The 22,755-nt window shown below is 44.4% G+C and overlaps 1 protein-coding gene across 1 annotated transcript; it reads right to left on the reverse strand.

The window, feature by feature from the left end:
- Window positions 1-14,061: 14,061 nt before the first annotated feature.
- Window positions 14,062-22,755, reverse strand: kiss1ra (KISS1 receptor a). Its single transcript, XM_037459185.2, is given in 8 exon segments — window positions 14,062-16,114; window positions 16,528-16,766; window positions 16,872-17,007; window positions 19,885-20,009; window positions 22,386-22,494; window positions 22,496-22,523; window positions 22,525-22,563; window positions 22,565-22,755. Coding segments are annotated over 8 exon segments (1,152 nt in total). The 5' UTR covers window positions 22,654-22,755; the 3' UTR covers window positions 14,062-15,727.

The raw sequence follows: 22,755 nt of genomic DNA on the forward strand, positions 1-22,755 counted from the left end.
CCTTTCCCCGAGACTTAATCCGTCCAATTTCTGTCCTCCCCCCCCCCCCCCCCCCCACCCCCGCTCCTCCTCTTTCGGGCTCATTTACCCGTGAGTCATCGCTGTGGTTTGGACTGGTGATCAAATGGCTGCGGATGGATGAATACGTCTCGAAAAACGGGGGGGGAACGGAGTTAAACCCGAGGTTTTAAAGAGGAAGCCTGGACGCTGACCGCTTACAACATTTCTCGACTTAATTATGTGTCCGGGTTGCCGTTTCGGCCGTTATTTTAGTTGGTGGTGGGAGAGAGAGATTGAAAAAACCAGGATGCACATTTCTTTTTTTTTATGTGAGCGGGAAGGCTCATCTAGGGCTAAATCCATCAGCCACGTGCAGCCACCCTTAAAGTAGAGGTTACGACGTGAGGCGCAGCGCCGAGTACACAAATTAACTATTGCATTTCTGCCCAGTGAAGAGTTTCTATTTTAAAAAAAAGAAATAAGCACACAAGGCCACTTTGACACAAGAATGAAGTGATGCCATTTTCGAGTGACTCAATGTCCCCGTTGACATGATGAACTGGTGACATTTTAGCCTGACAAGGAGGCGCTGATTGCGGACTCATTTAATGTAAGAACAGGCCAGCTCACCCACGTAGGTGTCTGTACGGTCGCAGTGTTTCGGAGGTCGAGTTGATCCGCAGCGCTGCGTTGTTTACAAGGCCTCGGAGGTAGAGAGCGGAGGGAGAGAGGCAGAATCTAACAGTGTGGCATTTTTGTTGCTTTGTTTTCTTTCCCATTGTTATCTCTAACGCCAAGATCCACGGGCATCAACGACTTTGCCCTTGACATCAGCCAAGGCAGCCTGGCATTTACTCACGGGGATACGTTTCATCATTAAGTTCGCGCCCAGACTTGACAAAAACCCGGGGGAAACCAGCCTCCGTAGCGCCACGTTAAAATAGTCAACTCTCTATCTGAAACTGGTGAAGCCGCTGGTGTTTTAACACAAACCAGATCGCAGTTAATCTGTGCTGCAGTCGGCCCTCGTTACGAGGCAACATGGGAGAGATGCAGCAGACCCCGAGTCCCAGATCGCAGCCCTGTCGTCTGCACATGCTTGAAGTGGGAACATTGGTACTGACAGGGACATATATGGTTACAGCTGTTGCACAGGCTGCCTTTGTTTTCGGTGTTGTTTTTCTTCAGAAAGAGAAACAAGATCTGAAAAAAAGGGAGGCCAGTGGTAACCTGTATGTTACACACTCTCACTGAAGTCTTACAACTAACTTTTCCAGTTTTCCCAGTTTTGACAGAAAACACAAGTAAAAAAAAAACGGCTTTAGAATGAGAGTTAAAAAAAGAAAAGAAATACAGACTAAACCTTAACTTCTCATTTATTTCCCAAGACAGAGTTAGATGAGAGGACACATACCACTCTCCTCTTAAAGTCCTGATCATGCATGTCTAAATTCAGGCTTGAACAGAGCCAGCTGAGGCAATATTAGCGCTGGAAGCAAATTTGCAAGCAAATGTGCCGTATTGAATAGAAGTGCGTGTTACGAGAGGAGGAATATTCATTTTGTCGTATCTAACCGTGCCTTTTTTTCCGGAACTGAGTCAATCTTTCTGAGCTCTCATAAGGTTCAAAGTCTTTAGCAAGACGCCTGAATAAATGACTCCTTTCAACCTTAACAATGGCAGCCCAGATCAAAGCCACTCCTTACATTTCACAATAAAAGCCCTTGACACTCAAATACAATGCATAACTGTTTGCCCATGAAAAATCTCAAACTCAAACTATTGATCTGAGGAGAACTTTGCTTATCATAGCGCACACGTATATTTAGCGTGACACGTGGGGTAATTCCTCTGCACAGTTCTTCGCCGTATGTTGTGTCGAATGTTTGATGTTTGATTCGTTGGCTCTCTCCACGTTGACGTGACGGACTGAAGCTAGCGGGCCGTTTCGTCTCCGCTGTCAACTTCCAGTAAACAAACATAAAAACGTTAAAATATGTTGTTGCATAAATTCAGCCAAATTAATCGCAGAGATTAATGCGTTTATGTTTAACAGCCCTAAAAAAATATCAGATATAACAACAACGTAAGCGTCCTGTGTGACATATTCTTTCAGCTGGAACAAATGGAGTTGGTACACTAAAGCAATAAAGCCCGAGTACACGAATAACATCAAACCAGACAGCAGGCTATGTGTGAAAAACAGCTGCTCCGAGAAGAGCCGCGGCTCGCCTTGTTAGTGGAGAGTTTCCTATTGTGAGAGGAACCAAACCATGCACACAATGTCAGAGTTATTTATGTTGGATGATTGTTTGAAAAAGAAATGAGTCGAGAGTTCACTCCACAAGGGAAAATCAGGTTTTGCTCGTGCTGCACCGGTTGTTTTCAGGTCCGTTAGAAAACACTTACTGATTAAAATGAAGTCGGCAAACTATATGTCTACTACAATGCCTTGCTTTATAGACATATAATCTGCTACTATGATGACTATATTTATCCATGCACAACTTGAGGTCCATGTCATTTCACTCGTTACAGTTCACACGAGCTCTTTCCTCACACTTCAGGTGGGGTGTATCTCTTGTAGAACGTGTAGAAAGTGTGGATGGAACACACTGCAAAGGCTGTGTGAGAATGTCTTTGGTTCCTTCTCTTGTTGAGCTTATTTTGTCCCCCCCCCCCCCCCCTCTCCCTCTGTAACTGTGAAGCTACAGCAAGGTGGCAACCCGAACGCGGCTAATTCCATCCGTCCCGTACAAGTCCTCCCTTGTGTTTTAATGACTGGAACTTTAAATCTGCTCAGCAGACGACACTCCAGCAGATCCTAGATCTGATAAAACAGCAGCATCTCACGAGCTAATCACATCACGGGGGGGTGGGGGGAAGCTCATCCATCATCCAATTACAGGCCCCTCATGCACACCATTTGTGTACAAAGTAAGCTAGTGTTAATGTCTGGTATTATTCCGTCTGTTGGGGATATGAAAATATCCTGACTGGAAAATAGTCTTCTCTAAGTCATGAAGTTGGGAATTCTCAAATGGCCATGGAGGAGCCAAAGACATAACTCAGTATGCTTCCACAAAACAGTACACAAAGTCCACTTGAGCTGAAGGTGCAGATTTTCCTTCTTTGTAACATCTAAGGAAAACGACAAATTGCAGAGATCGAAACCCCTTAAATGTGCCAGAAGGTTAAACGAGGACTCGGCTACGACAACACAGCGTCAGAGGGTTGAGGTCAAGTTGGGGTCTTGTCTGCATGTTTTGGTCTTGTCATTTCCGGTTTTTATTTTGAAAGCAGTAACCCTTCCTCTCGTTTCAGGTCACTTGCCCTTCCTCATGTCACCAGTCGAATCGTCTCTCCTGATTCCTGATTGTGTCCACCTGTTTCCCATTACCCTCATGTGTCTTATAGTCTGCGTCTCCCTTTGTCCTGTGCCTGAGTGTACGACCTTGTGTCCACCTAAGCCTTCCCAAGGCCACAGTTGCCTTGTCTTAGAATACTTAACCTTTTGTTTGTGAGTTTTCTTAGAATTAGTTCTTTTGAAGCCTTTTTCGTTTTCCTCAGTCAAGAGAGATTTTGAGTTTATTGAGTTTGTTGGCAGAGACGCTCATGGTTCATTGCCGTTTATGTTTTGTTTTTGATCCACGGGACGAATAAAGATGTCAACCCTCCTTTTAACCCTAACCCTGACACACAGGCGGTTCTTGTTGAATTTCACAGTGTTTTGTTTCACGACTGAGAGGTAGTGATGCAGGTGCTCGCGGGATGAATGAAAGCCCGAAATGATGACGATGTTTTGAGCTCAAATACTGTTATGAATATTTTGGAAGTGAGCCCTCATTGTTGTCACGTCACGCTCAATGCCCAGGTCACGCCAATGCGATTAGGCCCGTGACCAGCTTCGAGAGTGGATATTGAGTCGCCACATTATCTCATGTAAGGACTTCTGACTGTGCAAAAGGACTACTCGAGTGAGTCATGCCCCTCTTTTCTGAACACTGAATATTCACATCACAACTTGACCACAACTCGCTGCACGGTTTGTTCCTTATTTGTGCCTGAGGAGGTGATTGACACTTGAAATGGGGGAAAAAAGGCATAAAACACATACGCAGATACAAAGAACAAAATTGGCCTTCAGCACTTCTTTGTAACATTGAGTATAAATGTGGAGAAGTTATCTCTATGTCACGTATTCTTCCCTAACCTTAGATTGTTTCCATCCCTTCTACCTGTTCGTCCCACTCTGCTTCCACTCGCTTCCGGCTTTCTGTTCCACTCGGTCAACACCGCGTCCACTTTGCCATCACCATCTTCCCACTCTGCATTCATAGACGTGTCCATTCACCAGTTATTCTAAATCAACGATGATCAAATAGAAGTTAACATGTAAATAACAAAGTATACAGCAGACAGTATAAAGTCAAATCGTGCATCCTAAGCAACCTGGTGAGTCATCGCTGGATTTTTTAATTAAAAGGGGGGGACTGTTTGTGAGCGTTTGCATGCATAACAACAGCTAATTAATGGGCATATCGCACCTTTAATGTGCTCCTTGCAGAAATGTGGGGTTGAATTTGAATTTGTCTGTGTATGTGTGCGTGCAATAGAGACGGAGATAGCTGGGAACCGGTCGAGTGACTGGTGTGTGTGTGTGTGCAGGGGTGTGACCCCGGTGACTCAGCCACCAGCAATGTTCTTCTTCAAGGTGAATGAATCACAACCCCCCCCCCCCCCCCCCCCCCCGCTGGGACACTTCTCCTTCCAACGGATATTTGCTTCTCCAGTGAACATTTGCCTCGTCTCGTGCGAGGCAGCTGAACCCTGAGCCGCCGAGAACGGCGCGTACCAGCGTCTGAAACGAGTCCGCGATGTGAAACCGGGCGGGCTTTGCAGTAATAAGAGACAGCTGCAGGTTAAATCTTAAGGGTTCGTTTGCATTTTTAGACGGAAAGTCCAGTTGGTGCTAAGCTAAAAGGCCGCTACGACGAGCTGCTGACGTGTCCGTCTTTGTAGGCCCAAAGGCACCACAATGTGTAAAGATCTGCTTCTGCGGCCAGTGCTCCCCCCACCCCCTCCTTAAAGGACAATTTAATTTGAATTGCCTTTTTTCTTTCCTGCGGGAAATTAAGACTTTAGACTTTGGCATCTCTGTGCTGTTTCAACCCTCCCCTCCTTCCCCCCCCTCCCATCATCTTCTCCCCCTCCTTTCTGCAGCAGCTTTCATCAGCATTGTCCCGCTGTTTAACTGCCCCATTAAGCTTCTTCCTCTTGAGCTCGGCCCTCGACCACTCAAGGGAGAGAGAGAGAGAGAGAAATGGAGTCGCGTGGTGAAAGGTGTCCACGCGCGGCTAAACCCAACGCCGGCGCCGCGAGACGCGAGAGCGCTCATCATGGTTTGAAGACTTCTAAATAGATCCCGCCCTAAAAGGGGTGAGACATGAGACTCTGTGAGATTTTAAATAGCTTTCCAATGGGGGGCCAGGTGTTGTACACTTTTTTTTTTTTTTTTTTAAATCTGACTTCAGCGGTGCGAACAGAACGCTCCAATTTGAATTTGTTTTGCGACCAAAAGCGCCCATTAAGAGCAGGATGTGTGCCTCAACACGTCGGCGTCTGAACGAGCCTCTCGTTGAGAGCACCACAATGCCGCTCTGAGAAAAACACAGGAAGGGAACAAACAAAGCACGGCAGACCCGGGCCGAGTAGGGGGGTCTGGGGGGGGGTCACAGGAGGCTGGCGTGATCGATGGGGTGGAGGCTTCCCTTTGTCTCCAATGGGGGGGGGGGGTCGAAGTGAAGGATGAGACGGCAGGGAGGAGAAGATGAAGATGCGGCAAGGAGGAAGAGGAGGAATTGAGAATGCGATATTTATGGAATATAGAAACAGTGTTTAAAGGTTTTCTCTTTGTGTGATCTATTTACTGACGTATGACACAAAGATTGAAGTAGCTAAGAGAACATGTCATAGTAATGTCTGCACCCTATGACAAAAAAAACCAAAACAACTGCTGAGTCTTGAAGCCCCCCAAAAATATTAGAATGAAATAAATAAATATCTCCTGAAAAACAATGTTATGATCACTTAAATGTGTTAAACTTGCATCCCGCGAATGGAATGTTTGCGGTTATCTCTACCCGACTTTCTTTTTGTCCAACACCCATAAGTCATCAGCCCCTCCTGCACAATTCTTGTTTTTTTTTTTTTTTTCTTCGTTTTTTTTTCACCTTGTGAGTCATCAAGGCAGAATTTGGCCTTGGAAACACCTACTGGAGCGGGAAGCACTGCAGAGGTAGAGTGTTGCACCGCGTGTTATATATTAATGTATAGATTTTGTGATCTATTTAGCACATTTATGGTTATGCATTATAATGTGATGCGGTCAAGTGGAAATAATTTAAAAACATTTTGGCTTTTTCGGTTTCCTGAAAAATTACCTGGGAGTAGCAATATGGCACAAAATATAGTAGAAAAATAACACCATACAGCTATGGTAATACACAATGATCCATGTTTGTATGTAATACATATATACATATATATAATATATATAAAATATATGCAAAAATGTCCTATAATTGATTTTTTTTGCAACTGATGATGGTTATTCATCACCCGGCGTCTCAGGACATAAAACACAACAATTAAAGATATCTGGAGAAAATATATTCCTGATTTTTTTTTTTATTTTTAAAAGAGACTGAGAAGAAACGAGAAGAGAATTAAATCAGTAGGCAAAGAGGAGTGAAGGTTGACATGCAAAGGCCCTGCAGCCCTCCACATGTCAGCCCTCTCTTCTAATGACCTGGTAATTTGTGTCTGCAGCTAATTATTGTTAAGTAATCTTGCAGCTGAAATGAGTAATTAAAATAACTTTAATAGCCTTTTTGGCACTTGAAATCCACTCGGGCAGATAATGACAGTGCTTGGAGAGTCATTACATTAAAATGGGAAAGATGTTTTTAAATTAAATACCCAGTATTTTTAAGTAGTATTCACTATCTAATGAATATTTATATATACTAAAAACACTAAACAGCAAGCTGTAAATTTGGTGAAATTGCACTTCCTTTTGTTTTTGAATAAAAAGCAGCTAAATGGCATGTCATTTATTGTAATGTAATTTATTTTAAATGTATCATAATTTTTTTGTATCTTGCAATTGGTTTTATTGTCTTGTTTTGCATCTCTTTAGGATTTTTTAATACTGTTTTCACTCCACTTTTGCCACGTTGTGAATACCTGTGTCATTAAATGTGCGAGGTAATGCATTCGAGTTGCTGTTATGAAAGCTGTCATATAAAAAGAGTTTATTACAAGCCAAATAGATTCCTGGGCTTTCGGTTAAGCAATTAGTGGGATAGTTTGAATAGAGAATTGGTTTTGATTGCTGTTAATAGACTCCCAATGTAATATATGAGAAACCAAATTAGCATAAATGCTGTCGAATCCTCAACATCGGTCAACATGGATGATGCAGCCTAACGTGGACTCGGACTTCAATGCAGTCGTCTACAATATTTGATACAACCAGTTTTTCCATATTCGGTTTTCTACACATATTCATTCCCATCCGTCTACATGTGTTTTATGTTTTAGTCAAACTAGTGTTTCACAGTGATAAGGTCGTGTCATCGCGCCGGCCTTTTGTTGATGTTCTGGCAGGCCTTCGCCACCAGAAAGTTTATAAGCTGACTGCCTGTTAACACTCACGCACGTGCTTGACTAAACAGCTCTGTGTAAAAAAAAAAAACAACCGCCGAAACAACGCGGAGCTGTTCTTTGGTACGTCAACTATTTTTTTTTACATATATCAGAGCAAAGAGCCACCGTTCATTTTATAACACTCGCTGATGAGTGATTAAAACATGTTTTTATAGTGCTCTCACAAAGCATGATGACTGTGTTAATGCTGACGCACTCTATTTGCTGTTTCTGTGTGTGTGTGTGTGTGTGTGTGTGTTAATGCTCGATACATGAGCTCATGAAACTGAAATACCCCCCCCCCCAAACCGACACCACATTTATCATAACGCGTCTTGACTGAGCGTAAAATGCCTGCTCATCACTTCCTGGCGATGATCCCACTGATGTGGTGTCACCGGCTCATGACGCGACTCACAACTCACGGCCCAACCTCTAACACCTCGTTATTCACGGCTTCCAAGAGCTTCTTCTAACTTCAGTTTCTATTTATTTTCATTTCTAACGTCTAGCTAAAGCTTCTTTTGGAGCAAACCCTTTTTTTGCATTATTTGTCACCTTTTAATATTGACGTCGAGCTAAATTGAGCTCGTAAATCCCCCCAAAAAATCACTCTGCTGCCGCTCCAAAGGTGAGAAAAAAACAACAACAATTTCAACACAATCGGACATGAAAGTCGTGTTCGACCTCATCCCGCCCGCCGGCGTCTCCCCGCCAACAGACGTGTCTCCTCCTCCTCCTCCTCCTCCGTCTCGGCTTCACCTTGGAGGCCCACAGCCGCGGAACATGGCGTTTCGGGTTACGTTTTACTCGCACGTGTCAAGTTGATGGCAACTGCGCAAACAGGGGGCCAATTGTTAAGAGCAAAACAAATGCATAGTTTCCAATGTGCTGCTGCTGCTGCTGATGTTGTTGTTGTTGTTGTTGTTGTTGAAGCACGGGGCGTGTGCGCTGGGGTTTGCAACGCTGTCGTTAAACTTGTTGGAAATGGAGTCAGAGAGGGATTAGTTTCAGGAGGGAGTGGAGCGATAAATTCCTCCGTGGGTAATAAAAGGTTGGCTGAAGCTGTTGTAACATTGACGGTGGCTGATCTGGCCCCACCCCGAGGATCTGAAGATGAAACGAATACACAATGTCGGGTGACCCAGGGCTTTGTCAAATGAAAGTGTAATCACACACACACACACACACACACACACACACACACACACACACACACACACACACACACACACACACAGGTCTAATCTGTGGCAGACAGGTGTGTCTGTAGTAGACAGAGTGGCTGCGTTTTAAGTGTTTCCTGGCACCATCACTGATAATACTTGCTCCAGGTGGCTTAGCGTGCTATCCTACGTAAAAAACACACCACACACACACACACACACACACCCACAAAGGGAGGCAATGAACACGCATGTCCTCAAAGCCGCATGACTGTTTGTGAGTGAGGTGGAGGTCCACTTCAGGACGGGTTTCATTGCATTACATTCCTCCTCTGTCACATCAGAGGGATTTAATCACCTGCATGTTGTGTTTGTCGTGCATTCGTGTGCGCCGCATCTGGAAGGTATGAAACGCACACAGGTGGATGCCATTGGGAATTCTGACACGGTGACGTAAATGCAACTCAACGTCACCTAACTGCAAGGGGAGGGGGGGGGGTTTCTCCTTTTGTTCACACTACGAAATGAAACGAGGTCCCTCCTTTTGATAATTCAGGGTTAAGGTCGTAGGAAGTTCCCTGCCAGTGAGGGATGGGCAGATTTATAATATGCATGTATATTTATATATAATTTAGGTGGAGGTTAAAAAATAAAATGTCATCAATAGAAATAAGTTGTCAGAGATGGATTTTATAATTAAATAAAAACTAAATTTGTAGATGATTGACAGTTCAATTGAATAGCATAGGAATAGGATCTTTGCCACTTCAACTATTTGTTTTATTCATTTTTTTAATAATAGTATAGCTTGTGATGATTGCTTTATGGCTACAGGAAAAATGTTTATTTCATATCATTGGCTTATCTTCACCCCTTGGAAAATATGTGGAATAAATTGCTTTATTCCAGCACAAGAAAAAACAAAACAACTTTCCCTCTATTCATTCATTTCACATATTATATTTCTCCTGTCCAGGAGCATTCAAACTCTTGCAGAGAAACGCGTTAGTGAGACGCACCTCTTGCTGTGTGATTAGTAACCATCCGACTCACTCTTAGAATAACACTTGCAGGGGAAATACTTGCAGCTCTAAAGGTTCAGTTCAACATTTAGTTGCTGCGTCGTTGCATCTCTCTCACATCCCCATGCACACGTGTGCAAAAGCCCACATGCTACGTTGTGTTTTTGTGCTTTGTGTATTTTTAGACCAGAGGCGGGAGATTAGGTTTCATTAAATGTCCCCAGACCTTTTTATTTTCCCTCCCCCCCCCCCCCCCGTTCCATTCTTCCACCTCTCTTCATCGCACACACACACACACACACACACACACTGGGTCCCAGGGGCGAGCCGGTGGCGGCGGCGGCGTGGTTTCCTGCTTGTGTTTTGCGACGTGAGGGATTCCTGCTCGCTGGTAGAAAGGCCTCTTTGTGTCCGACCGCCTGCGCCTTTCCACCCGGCTGACGTTCATTTTTTTTCCCCCCCCGCAGCCCTCAGCTGACGGTCTAGCGTGCGCCGAGCCGCTGTCGTCATTCTTCTGCTCTGAGGAAGAAAGAAAGAAAGAAAGAAAGAAAGCCGTGAGATGGGTGAAAAAGGGGGGGGGGGGGTGGGTGGGGGAGTTTAGGTTTTCAGCAGCTGCGCATTTCATTTTCGCAAAACCTTGGAGCGGCGCGACGGCCCAGCGGCCTCGCGGGCTGAAAAGCGGCCTCCAACCCGTTCGGGCTGTGGCTTCTCTTCTTTTTTTTTTTTTGCTTGTTTGGTACCAGCCAAGGCCACCCAGAATACACAGGGCTTTCGTTGCAAATGTTTTTTTTTTTTTTTGCATTTATTGAAAGGCTATGGAGTCAAAGGCCGCGGGGCAATTTCCATTCCGCGCGAGACGCGAGGAAATTTTTTTTTTTTAATTGTTGCGCGACGCACAACTTTGACGAGGTGGGCCGTCTCACACAGCGCACAGATCCACCAGCAGAGACGTCTGTCGGTTCCGGTTCAGTTGCCCCCTCCCCCCCCAACCCAACCACCACCACCACCACCCCTGGACCGTCTGGTGTGGGCGTTTTTTTTTCGGGTGGGGCCAGAGACGGAGCCGTGTGGTGTGTTTCTGCCGCGGTTGTTTCTGTCAAAAAACAGGGTGGACACCACGGAGCTCGAAAGCCCTCTCTTCTTCTCGGCAGGGATCTTTGCTACTTTGGCGACCCGAAGGTCTTTCCCTCCGGTGGCTCCGGCTCTTTGTCTCCCTCTGCAGGAACGCCATCCCCCAGGAGATCCAGGAGGAATCACGAGGGCAGACACCTACACACCTTTTTCCTATCTCACTTTGAACTTTTCTACCCATGTTTCTCCCTCTGATTCATTTCATGACGCCTTTCACGGGCCTTCGAGCTGAAGGCCCCCCCCCCCCCCCTCCCCGCTTTTTAAATTCTTCGTTGGGGCAGAAATCGGTAGCTCTCCCTTGGCGAGGAACACGCGTTCCCAGGCTCAATAGACTCGAAGGGCGCTCGTGGGTTCCAGCGATTGGCATCGATTGTGACTTTACTCCCCGCGTCGAGAGGCAAGTAGCGAATTGGTTTTCGTCGACTCATTTGTTCTCAAACCCGCGGGAAGGGAAAATGGCCGGATCGGTTTGAGGCGTAATGCTGCCCGGCGGTGCTACGGTGCTGTTGCCATCTCTCCAATTTAGTGCTATTGATTCACTCGATGAAGAAGAGGAAGCTCCAGGTGAAGAAAAAAAAAATCGAATCAAAAACATGATCTGAATATGTGATCAAAAATCGGATGTTTTCATTGAGGATTTATTTGCAAAGTTGGTTGCTATTGCCCCCCCCCCCCCCGTAGTTTTTTTATAAAGACATCAAATTGTTTTCCGGTTGATCACTGAGCACTTCATACTGAGAATACAGAGGAAAATACCTTCTTATTCTGAAAGTATTATACTGCGTTGTTAAGATAATCAAAGTCAGGCACAATGAGATTTTTGACTTTAACCGTTAACAAAATGAGCCCCATGACTGGTTTTGACGTAAACATAACTCTATTTACCAGCAGGCACTGGCAGGAAAATGTCCTTGTTCAAGTGACATTATAATATATGTTTAGTATAATATACTTTCCATCACACTTTGAGCTTACTGTCAAGTGGCTTTAAAACGAGCTCCTCCCTCGGCTTTTCTCCAAACCGCTTTTGATCATTGCCGTTGTTTCATTTTCTATTCTGAAGATTAATTTCCTGTGGGAGCCACATGTTCGACCAGGGGGGAATCATCAATCACCGGAGCGCTATTTGTGTCACGTCGAAAGGCGTCACCGTCTCCTGCGTGCAACAAAGTAGGAAGGAAGGTCACAGAAATACGCAAATATCTGCCTGTCAGGACCGAAGCCATCCAGACGACAACGGTGGACAGTTGGAGGAGTTCTTTGGTGGTAAATGATTACTTATTTTTTTGACAGTGGGCCTGATTAGAAGAAGCCTTTGGTGACGGAGGTAACAAAAAGCGCAGTGAGTTCAGCACCCTCTGCGCCTGAGAGTTAACTTTTAGGATGTTTGTTTGGGTCTCCCCTCTGTCACTTTGTCATGTTGGACTCCAGCCGGGGGCCAAAAGCTCTGAAGCCTCCAACGGGAACTGGCTGCTCAGCATCCAGTGACACAGTGGGGCATTCAGCGGAGCCTGATATCTGCCACAGTGGTGGATTGAGACAGAAAAAAAGCAGAGTGAATATTATGAATATACATATGTGTACACATTTTTGTCTCTTCTTTTGGCCATTCCTCCCTAGATCAAAAAAAAAAGCAGTTTCTTTTCATTCACCTGCCTGCTTGGTGTCTTGCGTTTAGCTCCACTATTGACATTTACTACATCACAAGAGCCACCTTTAAAGAGAATACTTTAAAATAATGAACTTGCCCGAATGAAATAATGAATACTTGGAAACCAAGGACCTACTTTTTGGAAGTGAAGCGTCTGATTCACAAAGTGAAAAAATCCAGTCGTAATTTGAATTTATATTTCCTCTTCAATGCGACCGAACCCGCTGGAAGCAAACAGACGTCCATGGAAATCCTTTTGTAAACGTTCCGTGTGTCATTATAAAACATTTGGGGTTTTCCCTTAATCGTTCTACAAAGGATGAGAGCGTTTTCAAATCCTCCTTTTTCACCTCTTCACACATATTGTTTAGTTTTTGGACATTTTTGGCGTGCATCGGTAATAAAACACAATCTATTACTGTTATTTGAATATCTCATTTACAACAGACTCCGGGCTGCTGGCAGCCATGTTTGTTTGATTTCTTACTTCTTTACTATTAAGTCAGAGTTTATATGTCCTAATTTCACCTCGTTGATGTTAATAAGAACAGAATGTAACGTTGCTTATGCAATGCTTATAGAAATGATGAGTATGTGATATACTCTGAGGCCAGATGTCACCTTTTATCTTGGATATTGTTGTATTTACTTATTCTGCATTCAAATAAACGAGTATTCACCAGGACATTTTCTTTCATTTATTCTTTGCTTTCCAACACAAAAGTAATGGTTTGAAACGTATTCAGAAAAGAGTCAGTAGCCACACAAATAGTACATACGAGGTAAATGTACAAGGGTTGCGTCATGGTGCCATAGAGGAATCGCACAAGCGTCAGTACAATGCGTGCACACGAGCACCCTTTGGATTTTGTGTTCCTGCCCTTGAACCTTTTCATTGAATCAACCCTCCCACACCTCCCCCTGACTACTCGCTGCTTCCTGCAGCCTCAATTCAGCTCAACCCGGGGACATGTTTGTGTGTTTTTCACCAAAGCAGCTGCGCTCTAAATGAACAACAAAGACCAGTTATTGTTATCGAAGTCATCGCCATTAAGTACATCGGTGGTGAGTCATGGTCGTTGTTGGATTGTCGTCTGTATGTTCTTTTTATAAGGTTTTCCATTAGGTAACAAGAGGACTTTTTGTGCCTAAATGCCGATGACGCAGTGAAAACGTGAACAAATGCTTTCTGTCCAATTTTGTATCGATCTGATGATTCCGTATGGTCCAATGTTCTGCTCCTATGTATTAATGCAAGAGTAAGAATGGCCCTTTGCAGTCATTACTGCTTCTGTTTTCAACTCTCCTGCAGAAAAAAATTGATTTAAATGAAAGACTAATCAGTATTGAAATAAAAAATGAACCAGTAATCAGACCAGTCTTCTTTTTTTTTTTTTTAATGGTTGACAGGAATAAAAATAACCCACTTTCATGAGGAATTTCCAGTACAAATGAAAAGCACTAATTCAGACGATTAGAGCGCATGCAGCACTCTGCGGGATGATTGAAGCTTGAGTGAAGACATTTCTGAACAACCGGGACGCGTTTTGTATTCAAATCACAACATCCGAACAAGCGCAGGTAACAAGAGAACACTTAACGTGACGTAGAAAACCACATATCATTGACCTTACTCCTAATGGATGTAGAATACTTTGTGTGGAATAAATTTAAAAACAACTAACGTACATCAAAACGCGACCTTCAGTCATTTGCATTACATATTAAGCACGCAGAGTAAATGGCTTTGCGGGGCAGCTCAAACCATGGCATTTATTCCATTTTGAATTGGAAGGGGCCTTGCTTTTTGTAGGCTAAGACCACTACTATAGATGGATGTCTCATCGCTCCCCAGTGGAGAAACTCATTTGAATGAAATTAAAGTCAAGCTGCGAGGTTTCCTTGAACATATTTTCATAGTCAAAGCACATTTAATCAAAGGCTGTAAGTGTCGGTGGGTGTGTCAAACCAAAACCAGTATTTTTCTCCAGGAGACAGCTGCTTGGGGCCTTGTGTGAAATGAGACGTGAACGTTGGTTTGAAATCGTATCAAGAAATCCAAACCACAATGTGTAGTAGTTTTATTGGCTAAACCCAACTCAGCTGTTTCTTGGGGAAGTTCAAGACAGTTTGCGTATAACAAGAGGGAAATTGATACGTGTACTTTTGCAGTAATGCGCTGTAATAAATTAGATGTAATTCATTCAATAAATTGTGCCATCCAAAAGCCATATGATGCAATTCAAGTGATTCCAGCTAGTTCCACAGTATCTGCAATTCGAATGAGAATTGCATTAGCAGATTTACCACCGTGTGGGATAAAAAGAAAAGAGCAGCTCATCTGGAGAGTAGCTTTTCTGTAAATGCGTTAATAACGACCTCCCGGCAGGGAGGAGGCCGTAACGGGGCCAACCTCCCCCTCGGTGTGACGCGACGTGACACCTGATTTCCCGTGAACGACACCTGGACGTGCCGGAATGAGCCCATTATGAGCTTGGTTTAATCGGTTTCTCGATGAGCGTTACTTCACGGTCTTTCCAGGGTTTTTCCTTGTACAAAGCCAGGTGACAAACTCTCGGGCCATAAAAGGGCAAAGCTTTATTTTCCATAATGTCGAACTAATCCTTGAAGAATTGGCCGACGCGGAAAGGGCCTCTTGAATTCATACATATTTATCTCCAGGGTTTCGAAGCCAATTAAAGAAACTGAACGTGTCCGTTTGGCTTGTGTACTTTGCTGATTGTCCTTTGACCTTTTCCCAAACACTGTTTTCTCATGTGGCTTGGATCACACAATATCATCAGCTGTCCAAATAACGAGGAGTGTGATACCGGAGCTGCAGACCGCAGGAATCCTCTCCCGTCCTCTGGTATCCACCTGCGGCGTTGTCAGCGTCAATCGGCGACAGGCATCCCAACGTCAAAACCTACGAAACAAAAGGCTCTCTCTCTCTCTCTCTCTCTCTCTCTCTCTCTCTCTCCCGATGCACCCGCTGCTCTGGATAGAAGCAACAGACTCGTCCTCGCTCTTTGCAAAAAAGGTCTCATTCAATTCGCGTCGTCGTTGTTGTTGTTGCCGCCTTCCACCGCGGCGACGAACTTGATCTCGGCGTTGGCGGTCCTGGAGGCCGTGCTGCCGTCTCTCACCTTGTGCTTGAACAGAAAGGGGAAGGTCTTCCGGAAGGACTTCTGGAAGGTGGCTCCCATGAACCCGTAGACGATGGGGTTGACCGAGGAGTTGGCGTAGGACATGCAGTTGGCCCACGTCTTTATCTTGTACGTGGCGTAGTTGTGCTCGTAGTTGGGGTGGAAAGACTGGAAGAGGATGAAGATCTGGATGGGACCCCAGCAAATGGCGAAAAGGAGGACGATCACCACCACCATCTTGGAGACTTTGCTCCGGATGCTGATGGTCCTCTCGGACAGAAGGTGGACCTGAGGAGGAGAGGACAGTAGGCGAATTTGATCATCGGCTCGTGTTACTTGCACATTGATATATTGACCCCTGTTCTTTTGTATGTATTATGGTACAAGCAACAAACCAACTAGATGTGTAGAAACATGCCTCAACCTGATATTAATGATACAAGTTGTAAAACTAAAACAATAGAGCTAAAGGAGATAGTAGAGTTTGTTAGTAACTGGTTCGTTATTATGAGGGACACTTGAACTTTACACACACACAGTCATCTCTCATCACATTTACAAAGTAAGACAACTATCAGTGTAAAAGGTAAGCAAGTAGCACCACCAGAGAAAGAAAAAAATCAGCTGAATATTAGGAGCAAGAGCAGAAGCTAAATGGAGGCACGAAGCAGAACACAAAGCCAAATGAACCTTGTTCCTACCTGATAATTGTTGTCCACGGGCTCCACGGTGGGCTGCCCCACCCTCTTCACCATCAGGGTGTAGCAGAAGGAGATGGTGAGGACGGGCAGCAGGTAGGCAGCAATGAACTGATACAGGATGAAAGCCCTCTCGTGGGTCTTGGAGGGGAATCTTTCCATGCAGTACTGCCTCGGGCCGTACCAGTAACCCTCCTCTATGCGCTGGTAGATCAAGATGGGGGTGGACAGGATGAAGGACCCTGGACAAGCACAAGGTCCACGCGTTAGTTTCAAGTCCCTTAAAAAACGTAATCCTAATTTTGCTCGTTAGGGGGAGCAGCTTGCATTGAACGAGCAGGACGTACCGATCCAAATGCAGATGCTGACTACCATGGCGACCCTCGGGGTCCGGTGGCGGAGGGATTTCAGAGGGTAGACCGTGACGTAGCAGCGGTCGCCGCTCATAGCGGTCAGAGTGATGCAGGTGGCTTGAACGGTCACCTGGCAAAGGCAAAGGAAAACATTTTTCATTCTGGTTCCTCACACCGTAACTTCCAAACAAGCAGGCGAGGCGGCAGATTCAAGCGTCACGTTTGATTGTTCAACCTTTTTTTTTCCAGACAAACACTGACAGGCAACATAACGCAGGCTACATTTAAGTTCCCCTTTAATACTAAGAGTAGTATATAAAGGTGATGCTGCGTCCAACGTCTCTGACACCTGTCTCTGTTCACCTTGAACGCTGTGGATTTAAAAAAAAAAACATAACCCTTCTGGCGTGATGATAAGGAATTTTAATCATTCTCAGTCCTAGTTCTCCCAAACTCCCTCCCTGCCAGTCACTTCCCCAGCATGCATTGCTCTTTTACATTTATACCCCCCCCCCCAGATGCCCTCTGATTGTCCCACACTGCGGGGGTCACCTGATGTCGTTTGTTCACCTGCTCACCTGTTCTCCACTTCCCCTCATTAAGCCCCTCAGTGCGGTACCAGCCCACGTCTTAGGGGTTGCGTCTTTGCTTTCTATCCCTCTGAAGCTAGAAACTGATTTCTTCCGGGCTCTTTCCTCTGAACACTCACCTTCCAGCCTGCTATATCTCATTCTGAATTCGAGTGCCGTGTATCTGTATCGTAACTGTAGAAAATCTGTAGTTCAATGGCCATTTATCTCCTCTCTCTGTTTGAGGTCCACAAATCTCACAAGGCTCCCCTCAAAATGAATGCAGCACTTCCTGTGGATTTTTCCACAGAGACAAAAAAATAAATAATAGTGGCTCTGAAGCAAAAGTAGTGAGACAGATATTTTTATGTTTAATTATCTGCATTCAGAAGATATGCTCAGCAATTTGTGCAGCAGCTATTAGGTTCTCTCCAACTTTTCCCTCCGCAAACTTCTGATTAGATTGTGCGGCCTAATGGGAACTGGAATTGGCCACCGTCGTTCTGAAGGGGGGGACTTTGTGCATCCAGCCTTGTATTCAATCATCCCTCATTAAGAGGCAACAAGAGATGTTGCAACTCTGTGGTTTCGCTAATGAGCTCCTTTAAAGTGACGGGCGAGGGAGAAATAACGCAAACAGAGGGACGGGAAGCGGAGCACAAGCTGCATTTGCGATAAGTTTTTTTTTTTTAATTAGCATATGAAAAAATCATTTCTATTTTTAATGGAGCTCAATGGTGTTTGATTCAATTAGAGCACCTCTGGGTGCTAATTTCAGGCTTGATGTGGAATTCCTGTTGCAGCGGCCATTTAGGTACTTGAAAAATATGACTCACACGGGATCCAAACTCTCGAAAATGTCATCTAACGTCACCTCATTTTAGTATATTATGTTCTACGGTGGAAAGCCCCCTTGACAATGGTTTCTAATGCTGCCTTCATTTTTTCATACACATCTGTACATCCATTTTCAGGAGCATGGATGAAAAACCTCTTTCATCCCCTTCACACACACACAAAAAAAAAGATCTTTTCTTCACTTTAAAATAGATGTCTCTCCTCCCGCTCTTACGTGTGACAGCGATGACATAACCCATCACCCTCCAGAGCATCGGGGTTTCAAAGGATATGATGAGAGAGTCAGAAAGGGGTCATTACCAGAATCTTTGCTGAGGGGGCGCTGAGGATCCCTCAATCTTAAATACGCCTGGAGTAAGAATATCCATCTCTGTTATCTTCAATGCACGTTTTTTTAATTCAGAGGGGTAGTGTTTTGCATTAGGTTTAAAGGCATGGTTAACCATTTCAATTTTTGGGGCACTGTTAACATGATTAATATAATTCTTCCTCTATCCAATCAGTATGACGCTGTCCAAATGTAACTAAATACCCGGTTATATCTCATTTAGGCCTGTGTGACCTTGGTATTTTCCTTTTGTGGTACAAGTAGTGAGTGTAGAGACACAAAGGTAAAAGTTATAATGGATGTCAACAAAGCGTGTTTAGTTCATTTCATCTGATATTTCCCTGTAAATGTTTTATTCATGAGTTCACATTTTTTTTACATACATTTTTTGGACCACTGTGATGTAACTCATGCATATTGCAATGATAAAAGGTGGCGGTTCTCCCTTTACAGAAACTGATTAAGATGGTTTAAGATGCGAGGCTGCTGCATGGAAGACGGAGAAAATTGCTTTTTCCAAAAGGCGAAGATTCGGGTTAAAGGAGTCTTTACTTTACCAAAGACAAGCTCACAATTTCATAGACTTCATGTGAAGATGAATAAGCTAAATCCTGTCCTTTCAATTGAAAATGCTCTCAGCTTTTTTTCCCCTCCCTACATGTGTTGTTTGGCTGCTTCGCTGACTCACATCTTCCTCTTTCAAATTAGTCTCTAACATCTCGTCAGCGTGCATTCAAAAGAAAATGTCTGTATGACACAGATTATCTCCTCCTCCCATCTACATGTAAAATGGATGAGGTTCACTCATTAACAAAGTGAATTGAATTCACACCATTTTTTACTCGATTTTTTTTTCACCCCAGGACAGCGTAGCTGTAGATTTAGACTTTCTTCAGGATGTTGCTCATTAAGTCAACACGAGCGGTGCTGATCCCCCTCTTCGGTGACAACGTTTTTTCACTTTTCACTGCATGTTATTGAAGTACAATTACAGTGTATCTGAGAGACGTGTATTTATTATACTTTGAATAAGCTGTACATTAATTGACATCCCCTTTTTAATGCCTTTACCCAAACTTAAAGCTGTTTTTTTCCAACTGGGAGCTCCACATTGTGTTGAGTCAATTATGTGATTCAACTCCTGTAAAGTTGGAGATGTTGTTTTTACAGATAGTTAGAAGGAAAAGGGGAAAGGAAAAAGCTCATTATGATGCTTGTGATGTCACCAAAAACAAAGAATCATGCGTTTTACCTGCTGTAGAAAGGCAACAAATTTGCACATGAAGTTGCCAAAGATCCATTCGGGGAGAGGATAGAGGGTGGCGGTGAAGGGGACGCAGCACACCAGGAAGATGATGTCAGTGGCAGCCAGGTTCGCTGCACAAAGACAGAAGGACATACCGAGGTCTGGCTGTGCAGTGCGTCACCGGGGGGACGAATGTACAGGACCTTACAAAGGTCGCGCTACGCTTATACGGCACGTACAGTTTTAACAACGCCACGTCAGAGCTGAAACAGTTACAGGATTAGTCGGTAAAATAATCTATCAAAAAGAAATTTTTAAGTTACGTCCACGATTCTGCTGTCCATCTCAAACATTAATACCTTCTGCTATGTATACATATATAAATATACATATATCTTCTCAGATGGTTCTCTGTGACTCTCTTGTTGGTCAGGTTGTAGTTTTTGTGAATTATGTAAACTCCACAGGGATAAAACTGTAAACTTTATTCAGCATACATTTGTATACCCGGAGTGGACATAATCAGGAAACGTTTATTGCCATAGTATGTTGTACATACATGGAAATTGTCTTGGCGGAAGGTGCATGAAGACAGTACAAAAAGACAACATAGTGCAAATGAGATAAAAATAGAATAAAAGTATAATAAAATATAAAATATAAGCTATGGGTTAGTACGCTAAAAACTAAAGCTATGGGTTAGTAAGTTAGAGGAGATAAGATAAAATTAGGAATAAAAATAAGGATAAAGTGCATCAGCTTAACAAAGTGACGGGTGACAAGTGAAAGTGACACAGTGATGAATGAGCATGCGAGTCAGAGTCAGTCAGGGGGGGCCCCGGGCTCTGTTGATGAGCCCGACTGCCGAAGGAAAGAAACTGTTCGTGTGGCGGGACGTCTTAGTCCTGATGGACCTCAGCCTCCTGCTGGATGGAAGGGGCACAAACAGTTCATGTCCAGGGTGGGAGGGGTCGGCTGCAATCTTTCTGGCCCGCTTCAGAGTCCTGGCAGCGAACAAGTCCTGAAGAGACGGAAGATTGCAGCCAATCACCCTCTCTGCAGAGTGGATGACACGCTGCAGCCTGCCCTTGTCCTTGGCTGTGGCTGCAGCGTACCACACAGTGATGGAGGAGCGGAGGATGGACTCGATGATGGCCGTGTAGAAGTGCACCATCATCGTCTTTGGCAGGTTGAATTTCTTCAGCTGCCTCAGGAAGAACATCCTCTGCTGAGCCTTTTTGGTGATGGAGCTGACGTTCAGCTCCATCACTGCTGGAATGAGTCCACAGTGGTGACGAGTACCGTAATGACGAGCGACATTTGCTAATAGAGTCCTCTACAGTTACAGCTCCCGGAAGATCCCGTTTAGCTTTGATGTTTGAACGTCTCTTCTCTATTTGATAACTCAAGCTTCGTTGTTAAGGGTGAATCTGTTTGCATTCAACGTCAAGTACAAAGAGTTCTTCAGGCACAGGGCGTCTTCGCCTGAAGTGCTGGAGGGAAAGTATTGATTGACTGAAAACCACGAAAAAGGCTTCATGTTTAGATAGAGCACCATGCGGAGGTTGCGGTCTGATCTCGCTTGCCCTGGTTTTTTTTTATTTTTTATGTTTAGTCTGTCATTGTGACAAATACGCCCCACGCTTTTTCCCTATTTGCTTCACTCGATGATTTAATCCCGTTTCAGCCGCTGGACCATTACGCTGAAAGGCTGCGCAAATGGTGCGAATCTAATGCTGCTGAATATTAAACTGATTCAATTGCATTGGCTGGTGCAATATGCCAACAGAGACAGAAATGGTTTTTAATGCTAAATCACAGGATGGCGCAAGCAAACAAGGTGTTTTTTTTGTGTCTATGCATATATGTGACATTTATGTTTAATTATTCATAAAATCAATTAATTATCTTTCCAAATCTTACCAAGTAAGAATAACTAAATGAACTGACATGGGGCCACTGCATAACGGATGTAGACCATTGATTTCTCATGTTTTACTTGACATACCTGAGATTAATGAGAACATCTTTCCAGCCGATGTTACACCCAAAAAATCAACATGTCAATAAGGAAAAGCTAAATAATTACACATTATTACTTTATTCATTATCATCATCCGCAAAATAGGCCAACTGTAAAAAAAAAAAAAAAAAGCACAAACAAGAGAAACACAACGTGAGCCCTGAAAAAAAATCACTTTTCCAAATGAAATGCAGCAAATCTCACTGAGCAGATAATTATTCTACATGGTTTAGATTTATAAATTCAGGTCGCAACAAGGGCAACTGCGTGCAGTGAAACCTTGTTTTAAGGAAGCAGGTAACTGGCCTGTAGTAATTGGGCAAAACCTAAAGTGACTGAAATGAGATGCAGCTGCCCTTGAAGTCCTTTTGAACTTTCAAAGGAGCGTTTCACAAGACACCTGCATGAAATACTTTTAAGCACCCACTAGAAGCTGATGCACAGGTCATTATTAAGTAACCACGCTGGGGTTTGCATTCCTCACCTATGTAGAAGTTGGTTGCCGTCCTCATCTGCCTGTGTTTGGAAATGACGTAAATAACCAGTGAGTTCCCCACCAGTCCGACCAGCATGATGAGGGAGAAGAAGAGGGGGGACCAGCCAGGCGTCCGTGAGGAAGGGGGTGCCCGTCGTCTTCCTCCTCCTGGTCCTCCCCGTGCCTCGGCCGGGGAGAAGTTTGCCTCGGAGCCGTTGACCCCAGGCGCCGCGCTGATGTTCCGCGGCTCCTCGGAGGAGGAGGAGGAGGAGAACATGGTGACGGGACAGGAGCTGCGGTCGCGAGAGGCTTGGCGGAGGAGAGGTGGCAATTAGGAGAGAGGAGCAATTAGGTGGGGAAAGGAGAAGAAGGAAGAAGA

This window comes from Pungitius pungitius, chromosome 15 (assembly GCF_949316345.1).
Source record: "Pungitius pungitius chromosome 15, fPunPun2.1, whole genome shotgun sequence".
NCBI lineage: Eukaryota > Metazoa > Chordata > Actinopteri > Perciformes > Gasterosteidae > Pungitius > Pungitius pungitius.